Raw genomic sequence first — 11,626 nt, 5'->3', positions numbered from 1 at the left:
TGTATATATATATATATATATATATATATATATATATATATATATATATATATATATATATATATATATATATATATATATATATATATATATATATATTTAGAGAGAGAGAGAGAGAGAGAGAGAGAGAGAGAGAGAGAGAGAGTTGAGAAAATGGTTGACTCACGATTAAAAACAACAACAGTGGTTTACTGACGTTTCGACTGGAGGACCAGTCTTCATCTGAGTAACATACAATCTAGAATCACGCATGCGTATATAGGTGCAGAAGGTGTGCTACAGTGCACCCTTGTTAATAACATTGGCGCGTTGGGTGAGGGAACAGGGAAAGGGAGGCCAGTATACATGTGCGTACAAACTTTCGTGACGTCGTGCTCCTCACAATCTCTCCACAGCAAAGAAAAGAAAGAAAAGAACAAAAAAAGCGACGTTTCATAGCAACTCATAGAACTGGAGATGCAGTACCGCGGGCGACAAACTCTTTTCTAAAAAGTAAAGCAAGAAACAACTTCATTCCATTGAAAAAAATACAGGGTATATATATATATATATATATATATATATATATATATATATACACGAACGTTCCGCACGGCCGTGCGCTTTAAAACTTACAACACCTTGCACGCATGCCGAGAACATGGGTATAACTTTAAACAACGACTGGCAAGTGCTATTGTGTTAATGCCGCAATGCCCATCCAGTCATTTTACCGCCTGGGTCACCACATACGTTTCCTGCAAGGTTCGGGTAAAAGTGAGATCTTCCCGTGCATATATAGCTCAAGTGCCGCAGGAAAACGAGATATTATGGGGAGATAAGTTTGCAAAGCCAAATAAAAAGCTGAAGCAAGAAAAAGAAGAGTTGGGTTGCTAAGCAATGTTAAGCTATCGTGCTTAAATCAGGCTTATCACGTCCACAATCTTTTTTTTTTCTGTTGTACTGCGCTCTCGGCGTATTGTAGAAACCTATTTATACTCGCGTCACGCGGCGCAAGCTATCTCTCTCTTTTTTTTTTAGATAAAGCGACTCAATATGCACTGCAATCGTCGAGAAAAGTTATCCAGCACTAGCGTAAAGGCTTTCACACCTCACACGTTTTGGGTGCTTCTCCCCAAAGCTGCGTACCGCTTTCACACGAGGCGTTGAACGAAATTCGATTTCGCTAAATTATTGAAATCCTATGAATGGAAGACTAAATCAACACATAAAACGTGCACAGCGCAGTGGATCCGTTGAGCGACGCCTATAGTTTCCAAAAATGTTTTTGCTACACTGCGAGGCCACAAATATATTTCGGGTAGCAGCATTCAAGGGGAAATAATTTTACTAAAATGACATTTAAGACCAGCAACATGAGGGTTAAAGGTCGTTTAGCTCGAATTACATTCAAGGGCCCCTGCAGCACCTTTTCCGGCATTTTCAGCGCCGAAAATATTTTTAGAACGGGGTCAAAAGGAATACCCGAGCCAAAAAATTATTGCTCTGCGCGTATCAGGTAAAACTTACGCTAAATATTTTCCCCTCTTCCTCGAAACCCGCGAAAAATATTTTCCCTCTTTCTCGACCTTCTTCAAGACATAAGCATTATTTCCGTGCTTGAGTGACGTCACTCATATCGCCACTACTGGCCGGCTTTCTTTCAGATGCCGCAATACACGCACTAAATGACCATTCGATGGGAAACCGCAGCAAAAGCGAAGCGGATACTACTAGTATACAGAGGTATCTGGTGCGACGAAAAATGCACCAAAGTGGCTATTCGGGCACGTCGGTCCGACAAGATCAATACAAAAGACAGCGCAGCTGAGACGTACGCACAAAGGGAAGGCTTGACACACGCTGGCGCTCCTGAGTTTCAAGACGTCTTTTTGTCGGCGTCTGCCTCTTCTATGGAGCAAATGCATGCAGTGCACCGATGTGCTGGCGATAACCATAGCTTTCGAAGTGCTTCCGAAGGAAAGAGACAAAGCGCTCACTGGCACCGCTGCGGGGGACCTTTACCGCAGTATTACATTACTTTTTCATAGTTTTATTCCCTAGTGCAAAATATTAAATGACACCAGGGGCTACCAATGCATCCACTGAGCCACCATGGCAGGTAAATGTTTCATACCTCGAACTGCTTTGACCACTTGTTAAAAGTAACTGCGTCTACGTAGTTTCCCCGTGGTTCAGCTCTGCCACAATACACCGAAATGACCTGTCAACGCGTTTAAAGTAGGAAGTCTGGCGAATAACGAGACCCTACACTTTAAGGCGATGGTGCTCAAATGGGGGGTCCGCGAGGCCTTTTTACAAACTAACTCTCTCTCTCTCTCTCTCTCTCTCTCTCTCTCTCTCTCTCTCTCTCTCTCTCTCTCTCTCTCTCTCTCTCTCTCTCTCTCTCTCTCTCTCTCTCTCTCTCTCATTGTTCCTTTTTAAACCTTACTGCCAATGCAACATAGTGGCTTCGCTGCGTGACAGATACAGTACGTTTGTTTTGTGTTTTTTTTTTCTTTTTAAGTCAGTTTTTTGCATAACACGCCATCTGTGCAAAAAAGCCAGGCACATAAAGGGCAGCATACAAAAATTGCTGCAAGAGCAAGTCGTTTGACAACATGGCATGCGTCAGCATTGCCCCGCAATGCGCCAGAGTGTCCAGTGCGTGCCGCCAACCAAGCAAATTCGGAGAGAGACGTCAAGCAGGCCCTGGCGGTCAAAAAGAAGGCCCCCTTCACCAAGAGTTGCCGGAGCGGCGCTAGCTGTCGCCCAGAAGTGTACGATGCACTTGCATTCGCATAAATACACCAGGAAATGCGGGGGAGCACTGCCTCGTCCTCGGTAGCCGGATTGGTAAGACATCGCGGACCTATTCATAAGTCGTGGGTTCGGTTCTCATCAGAAGCGCATGTTTTCCTCTCTTTCACCCCTTTCTTCCTCTCCTTCTTTCTTTCTTTATTTATTTCACACGTTTCTGCGTTCTAGTCCCCTTATTCCCCTCTTGGCGGTCTTGACTTCCGGCTTTCCTTGCATTGATAGCGACGTTTACTGCTGACCACTTGTTACCACGTCTTTCTCTTTTGCAGGCGCTCCAGCACGCTGGTAAGTGTGACCAACTCTCTGTTCGTATAAGGCTATGATTTGTCTTATGCCACGTGATCAGGCCATGACCGCGTTCTGCTCAATCTGGAAAGAGATCTTCTATATAGCGCTGTTATGTGCGTATTTGTAAAGTTTGTCATGCTTTCTTTTATTCACTTCATTTCTAAAGTGAACCTGTATATGGTAATGATTCCGCGCATTTTTTTCTGTGCATGTGCTGCGAAGCCAGGGGATGCGGGTCCTATCTCGGCTGCGGCGGCCGTTTTTCTGATAGAGGCGAAAAACGACAACGCTCGTGTGTTTAAATTTAGGCGCACGTTAAAGATGCCCAGGTGGTCAAAATTAAGCCGGAGTCCTCCACTGCGCGCCTCATAGCCAAGGTGTAGCTTGGGCGCGTAAAATCCCCATATTATTATTATTATTATTATTATTATTATTATTATTATTATTATTATTATTATTATTATTATTATTATTATTATTATTATTATTATTATTATTATTATTATTATTATTATTATTATTATTATTATTATTATTCCCGCTAGCTGTGACATCCACACGGCTGTTAGTGACATGCTTGAGCAATATCCAGAAATGCTGAATACGACTTGTTGGAGTAGCAATAAGCAGCTTTCATCGTTCGTTACCAAACGCGCTGCCCAAAACAAGTCAAGGCCGCAGTTGATTATGCATGCAGTAAATTACGTTGTTAGAACCGTGGTAGGAAGCGCAAAATAAATACGATCACGAGAAAGAAGGAAACATGGACACCGTGGTCCTAAAAAAAAAATACACCAACCAGCCTAGCTCAACGAAATCGAAGCGCTGAAAGGAGACCGTGGGTACGGAAAAGAGATATCAATTAACGGAAGCGCACTGACCTGCACGTGCAGCGGCAAATGGACGCGTGCGGGGAAGGTTTCCTTCTCTCTTGAAGGCTTACTACACGGGTGTGCTTTGTGACAGCACGGCCGGATAATCAATCACTAATATTGACGGTGCAAAGTCGGCGACTGAGGAGCTCGGACTATGCATTTAAAAGTGCGATCTTCGTTGTGAATGTGAGCAGCGTAAAACGCCGCATTCAATAGAGTCGCAGCGCAGATAACATTTTCCAATCCAAATCATCTCCCGATGCGTCCCGTGCAGCCACCGAATTTGCTTCGTTGGTCGCCACGATTGGTCATCTGGTCGCATCGGGACAAAGCAGAGCCCCCGGTGTTTTCATAGTTGTGCGGTTCATGAGGAATAGAAATGAGCAGAGGTAGCTGGCCAAAAATTGTCCTTAGCCCTTTGATGCCCAATGTTGCTCAGCAACAACGCAAACGACATATTTTTATCTCAAACTTTGTGTTTTTTTTTTCGACATTTAACGCCATCTGTTGACAGACAAAGGTTCCCGGACCTGCAAAAATTAAGAAAGAGAGGGCAGCACGTACTTCCGTGTGCTAAAAAAAAAAGTCTTGTTTATGCGTGTCAACTGGCATCGAGCGGGTGGGCTCAATGGGCTAGCGACGGGTAAGTGCAATTGTGCAGTTCCATTGTTAATACAAATGATAGCAATACAAACATTACCTTATCGTCTTCACTTGAACCACAAATCATGCTGATCAAGGTAGCTTTCTTGTTCAACTGATATATGGGCAGTCCAGTTCCCAGTGTTTCCCAGTGCCCAGTGGGTCATTGTGTCTGTCCTAATGAACCAAAATTATTTTTTTCGACTTCATATTTGTGATGTCGTAAGTTCTTTTAGATCATAAAAACTTAAGCAAGAAATTGAAATTTTGGGCATCAAAGGGTCAAAGCACAAATATTTTTTCTGTCGTATGAACTACTTCTCATTTCCCATAGTCAAAAAGACACTATAATGTAAGTTTAAGCTCCATCTACTCGAAAAACAGACGACTATAAATTGTTAGGCTGTGATAGACCAGCATCACTTCTCACTTCCCGGTTGCCGTTTTCATTTCGCTCACATCACTCCCCCGAGCCGCGCTTCCAGCAGCGCTGTGCACACTAGAAATGAGCAAAGGAAAAAAAAAAAATACTCCGGTGCAACCCATCCGACGGGTTAAGGGTTGTTAAGAACAGCGACCTGCTTGTAATAAGTGGCGTCGGATACGGATGCTACCGCCGCCCACACGAGTATCCAAAGTACCTTTCTCTCTCTCTCTCTCTCTCTCTCTCTCTCTCTCTCTCTCTCTCTCTCTCTCTCTCTCTCTCTCTCTCTCTCTCTCTCTCTCTCTCTCTCTCTCTCTCTCTCTCTCTCTCTCTCTCTCTCTCTCTCTCCCTCAAAACAACCAGTTGACGCCAAGAGGAAAGTGTTCGACATCAACCAAAAGGTGAAAGAATTCGCCGATAAGTTGGCGAGGCAACACAAGACGAAAGTTTCCTGGTGGGACATGTACGGCAAGTCTGAGAAGCTTCTCAACGAGAAGTACAAAAAGTGAGTCGACCCCTCTAAAGCCGCCATTTCGATTGCGTGGACGTGATGTATACCTCGAGAACACCATTCCATCCAAGATGGGCGTAGTTTCCCATTCCATCTGAAACGGCGCCCAGTTTGGGAAACGACGTAGGGTTATTTGGAAATTGAAACCTCGAATACCCTTCCCTTAGCAAAGCCTCCTTTAAAGGGACTCAGCAACACTTCAGATAAACACTAATTCTTTCCTTCGCGTCTGGAAGCACTTAGAGCCACTAAATAAGCTAGTGGCCCTAGAAGCACTGTAAAAGCTACAGTTATCGTCAGCACGGAGCGGCACTGCGTGGTTTGCTCGTCGCAGCAGATACGCCTTCCGTTTCTGCTTTGCTTTTGTGGCTTCCTTTTTACAGTGGCTATCGAATGCATTCATTGCTGCAAATGAAGGAAAGACGGCCAGTAGCCCTTACACCACTGCAATGACGTAATTTCAGCGGTCGAAGAACGCCAATACCGGAAAAGAGAGGAAAATCTTTTGAGCAAGTTTCTAAGTTGTCTGATGGGCATAGAGCAGTAATTTTTAGCAGAGGTACTTTGCGGCCCCCTAATCTAAGCACTGGTCGTGTTGGTTGACTACGTTCTGCAAGCTTTGAAGATTTCGGAAAAAGTTGAAAAGGCGTTGCAGGGTCCCTTTAAAGCTGTTTGGATTAAATTGGAAAACGTTTATTGAGCATAAAGTGGGTGGATTTCTTAGTCCAGATAGCTACGAGCCAGCGCAGCAGCCTAGGCACGAGTGATGAGGCGTGTGCGTGCGTGCGTGTGCGCGTGCGTGTGTGTGTGGGGGGGGGGGGGGGGGGATCCTTGATTGATGATGGAATCTTGAGCGCTGAGGCCGAGACGCGGCCTGTACAGTACAGTTGCGGCAAGCCTGTTGCGAGTCTGTGGAGGAAGCCATGGTTGCTGCCAGAGCGATGGCTGTCTCTTCAGCCGTCATGGTGCTTGCGCGGAGAAGGCTGAGGGAGGTAATATTAGCCGACTAATTTTTTTTCTTTTCAAATGCTACGCCCTAGTTTAAGGCATGCATAACCGAATATACGAAACACGATGCGGCAGCTCACGAAACTGTGGTCACATGGACGCCAGTTTATTTCGCACTCTTATAAAAAGCCGTGCACATGTGCGCTGCATGTCAGTCGGCACATCGCCACGCGCTGAAATACCAGCGAATAGACAGCAGTTGAAAGTTTCAGCATCTTTCCTACTCATTTCTTTCTACAAGACGATTGCGAACGTAAAAAAGAAGAGGTGCACTGAATTCACCCAGTTCTCTCCCCTCTCTCTTTGCCCAGTTTGAATGTGTTCATTGAAAAAGTTCGACTTGGGGTTTAACAAGCCCAGGTGACACACCCGGGCTATAAGGAGAGCCGTAGTGAGGGTTGTCGAATAATTTCACCCGCCTTAAGTGATATTTCGACTGGTACGAAGCGCGTCTACGTGAAAATACACGCAGAGGCGCTTTTGTGTTTTGCCTCCAACGGAAAAGCTTGCATCCGCGGCACAGGATCGAACCAGCAGCTTCGCAAACTCAAGTTTACTCGTGCTGCAGTACGGCAGTTTCCGTGAACGGCGGGATTATACGCCGCTACGTGCGGACAGGCCCAGGTTCGAAACACACCCGCATCGCAAACTGCAACAAACTGCGTTCGCCTCACAAGCCATCGTTCATGCAGTAAAACATGCGAAGGCCGCACGGGACAGGCGTGCGATTGAGTATTGGCTTCGTGGCGTAACGTGGAAGCAAGTTATAAGGACTACATCTTACTGCGCATGCGTGAAAACACCGACTAGCACTGAGGGGGCAGTGGGGCTTCAACAAGCGCGGTGGCGCTGTACTTCTCGGCAATGCGCCCGTGCCTCGTGTGTAAGTTGGCCTACAGTGAAACCAAACAGCCCGTGTAGATACGTTAATCTCACGGGCATCATTTCCGAGTTGTGCACGATCTTTTCTACGAGTTTTGACGCCTGCCATTAATCCGATAGCGTCGCTCCCATTCGGTAAAGCACTTACAGCCTACAGCGACATGACGAATGCTTGGGTGGCCCCCGCAGGTACCACGTGACAGCCGACGCACATCCTCTGAGCTACGGCACCCTGTCGGGCAGTACGCAGAAGCCACGCGTCGTGTACGCCACATGGTTCCACAACGAGCAGTCTGACCACCCGCAGGACTCCACCATTAAGCGCACGACACGCCACGTGAAGCACGCCCAGTGGTACTCCACGAAATCCCTGAACATCGACGTCGACGTGCGATCGTCGCTGTCGCTGATGGGCACGTTCAGCCTCACTGCCGGCGTCCACGCCACCTACGACCTGAGGAGCGGTGAGAGCCATATGGAGAGGGAGGAAGTGGAGTACACCATCGAGCACAAGATCACCGTTCCCCCGCTCAGTTCGGTCAAGGTGGAGTGGGTCATCACGGACTCCCTGCAGGTGTGTAGCCGCCATTGTTTATTTGCGAAGCGTATCTGTTTCATCGTCTGAATTCGGGCGCCCGCGATGTGAGGCTGACGTAGGAAGAACCCGCCGTCATACACATTATGAGTAGCATAGCAAAGTGTGTCAAGGTATCGGCGCACATTGAGAAGACCGTGCGCGTAAATAAGGAAGATAATTATTGGAGTTGTCTCAAAGCTTCCAGTAAAACGCATAGGGACACTGACGCAAAGGGACACTGAAGGCAAATAGCAAGTTGGGCTCAGACGAAAGTTCAACTGCCCCGAAGCCCTCTCAGCGTTTACTCGGCGGCGAAAGATGCTGTAATTGCCGAGAAATTAGCAATTGAAAAACGCATTTCATTCCTCGCGCCATTTCATGACATTTCGTGTGACGTCAACGGTTGCCGGAGCGAGTGAGACAGCGGTGTGGTCTAGCAGGAAAACTAAAACCTGCAGAGCGAACCATGGCGGCCACAGGAGCCACTGGTCGTGCACTCGGCGCCTACGACAAAACTTGCCCGCTTCGTACTTCCGTTACCTGCCGCTCTCTGTGCGTCAATAGAGAGTTTTAGCCGCACGGTACGTGAGAGCCGCACGGTACGTGAGATGGTGGTTAAACAATGGTTTTCCGCAACGGTCCGCGGGCAGTCCGAGGACATGTAGCGTTCAGACAGGAAGTCTCATAGGAATACATGGGAAAATCGAGCGCCGGACCGCGTCTCGGGCAGTCTGCGGACGATCCGGGACTGATAATCGAGGAGGCCCAATGTGAATGTGCCGCGCGGCCTTATAATTTAGCTAAAAAGCGACAAGCGGACAGCGCAACCGCAGCGAGAACGACGACAGGTGCGCTCTTTTGATTTGTATTCTCGTTATGGGTAGTCGGGTTGTAGTCGCTTCGATGCACTCGGCTTCTGAATAAACTGTGATAGCAACTCGAATGGCGTCCTTTCGGGTCGTTTATACGGCCAGCTGGCAGGCATCTCGCGCAAGAATAGAATAGACTAGAATAGAAAGAAAGGAAGAAAGAAACGGAATTACCGTATCGTTATTTACGAAATTGTTTTATTAACTTTTTACCTACCGGTTTACGTGTTTGTGAATAGGAATAGGAATAGAATTGTGAATAGGAATAGAATTGGTGAATAGGAGCCCGGGGTTAATCAAAGATAGTCCACTCCGTGAAAATCCTGAATCTATAGCTAGTGGTTAGAGAGGACATGCACGAACTCCTTTCTCAAATGCATTGACGGGCTAGCTCATATATCGTACATTTCGCGCTCGGGTGCTTCCTATGAACGGGAATAGTAGCGTATCTGTGAGCGAACTTCGGTCATTCGTGTCTTATCTACAAGCCAGATGGAGGATATCTATAAACTGGTCTATCTTTCTTTTATTATTCCCTGCCTCCAGTTTCTTAAGGTAAACATGTGCTCCGAATCTTGGGGAACAGCGCGAACTAACAGGGACACAAAAAGAAAGAAGTGGACAGGACTAGCGCTGACTTTCAACTCGATTTATTGGAAAAGACGTAACTACTTATACATACACAGAATCCTCCTCCCCCACCACGCCACGTGCCCACACCAGCCAATGACATACTATCAAGACCAAAACACGTCACTGTTGACAACGCACATTTTTTAACACAGGAACACCTTATCGCGACGACCGCTCCAAATAACCAAATTCTTTTTCGTGCAGGACAACTGATGTTTCACTGATACAATCAGTGAAACATCAATTGTATCAGTGAAACAATTGATGAATTGTATCAGTGAATTGTATCAATCAGTGAAACATCAGTTGTCCTGCACGAAAAAGAATTTGGTTATTTGGAGCGGTCGTCGCGATAAGGTGTTCCTGTGTTAAAAAATGTGCGTTGTCAACAGTGAAGTGTTTTGGTCTTGATAGTATGTCATTGGCTGGTGTGGGCACGTGGCGTGGTGGGGGAGGAGGATTCTGTGTATGTATAAGTAGTTACGTCTTTTCCAATAAATCGAGTTGAAAGTCAGCGCTAGTCCTGTCCACTTCTTTCTTTTTGTGTCCCTGTTAGTTCGCGCTGTTCCCCAAGATGCAAGTACACCAACTCGCCCAACTCGCCACCCTGCTACAGGTTAATGTGCTCCGAAATCAGTAATCATGAAGGTAATAAATTAATACATTTTCGTTATTATTAGGTCGTAGTTACGTAGTTTCTTGCATATAATAGCCTTCCCCTAACTGGCCATAAAAGGTATAAAAAAGCATTTCGCGTTTTTATGCTATCAACGAAGCACCCCAAGAGACGCTTCAAATGCTTCACAATGCTACCTTCATCAGTGGGATGTAACGTGGTAGCTAGTGCCAGGATGCCTTAGAACTTTACAGTACTCACAAACATCGCCGCACCACGCATCATTAAACAAAAAACAATATTCAGTCGTGAATTTCCAAGTTGCGCTACGTCTGCTTTGCATGTCTCCACCTTGAAAGGAGGCGTTTCCTTTCCCCATTCTGCACCAAATTGTACGCTCGGAATCAATCAGAACGCACTTGACCGGCTCCTTGTCACTCCTTGACATTTGCACAAATGCCGCCCTCACATCCTGGCATTCTGCTTGACATCCTTTTTCTAAGTCTCCCGTTACAGCAGCCTACGTTCACACACTCATCTACACAATTTGACACTCACGTCACCCTCTCCTTTCCTTGCAACGACAAATCGGGGAATAAAAGCGTCAAGAGTATCGCTAAACCCCTTTTTTTTTTTTCTGGTGCATGCATGCCCCCGAACGCAGCGACTTCCTGCGCTTTTAACCTCCTTCTCGCTCTCTCCTTCCAGACATATCCCTGGACAGCCGACGTCGTTGTAGACGGGTGGTTTGCGCTGTGGTTTGAGCAGCGCGTGCACAACCACCACCTCTGGTTCCACCCCATCGACGCGATCAAGGACCCCGAGCTGAAGTTGCACGATCCGTCGGGCGTTGTGTACACTGCCGAGGGAGTTTCCGAGGGGGTCACCGAGGTCAAGAACGAGCTGCGGGTCCAGCAGTACGACCTGCAGACGTACGGCCTGGTGCCGGTGAATGTGACCACTTTCAGGCTCCCACTGGACGGGAAAACTGTTGCGTGCAAGACAATTCGGCGGACACGTCGGAGCGCGACCCCATGAACCGCCGCTAGCTGTGATATGGAGACGTGTGCCGGAGAGTTTGTGGTGTGCGCTTTGAAAGCTGGCGCGGTAAAGTTGTTCCGCAGTACACAGCTCTCCCCATGGCCCAGCCGTATGCTGCGGTGCATTAAACATTCGGGCTGGAAAGAAACGACAGCGAACATACGTTCAGTTTCTTCTTCCCGTGCGTGGCCCAGAAATGAATCCAGACGTGCAACATGCGACATTTTGGACCTAGCTGTCAACAGCTGTCAACAGCTACAATATTGCTGAAAAAGTAATCATTTCAGACCTTTTCAAACTGTGTTTTAGTCGTAGATGTTTTTTTATTAATGCGGAACATTTCTGTGCAGCTGGGTTCATGCGTATGCACATGAACCAAGCCTATAGGCTGTCGTTGGGCGCGACACATTGAATCCTCACGTGTTCCCCTTCTCGCACGAATGAAATTGCACAACGGTATC

General features: G+C 46.9%; 1 protein-coding gene across 1 annotated transcript in view; it reads left to right on the top strand.

The window, feature by feature from the left end:
* The window catches only part of LOC144155204 (uncharacterized), an 11,819-nt gene extending 506 nt beyond the window's left edge, over positions 1-11,313 (top strand). Inside the window, exons 2-5 of the mRNA XM_077686513.1 lie at positions 3,069-3,084; positions 5,392-5,533; positions 7,619-8,003; positions 10,833-11,313. Coding sequence (XP_077542639.1) covers positions 3,069-3,084; positions 5,392-5,533; positions 7,619-8,003; positions 10,833-11,162 — 873 coding nt within the window. The 3' untranslated portion in view covers positions 11,163-11,313. The remainder of the gene's footprint in view (positions 1-3,068; positions 3,085-5,391; positions 5,534-7,618; positions 8,004-10,832) is intronic.
* The last annotated feature ends 313 nt before the right edge of the window (positions 11,314-11,626 follow it).

The sequence above is a fragment of the Haemaphysalis longicornis genome, unplaced genomic scaffold (genome assembly GCF_048455015.1).
Source record: "Haemaphysalis longicornis isolate Haplotype H1 unplaced genomic scaffold, Haemaphysalis longicornis Haplotype H1 scaffold_1, whole genome shotgun sequence".
NCBI lineage: Eukaryota > Metazoa > Arthropoda > Arachnida > Ixodida > Ixodidae > Haemaphysalis > Haemaphysalis longicornis.
The sequence above is the reverse complement of the archived record's forward strand: the minus strand, read 5'-3'. Positions and strand labels throughout refer to the sequence as shown.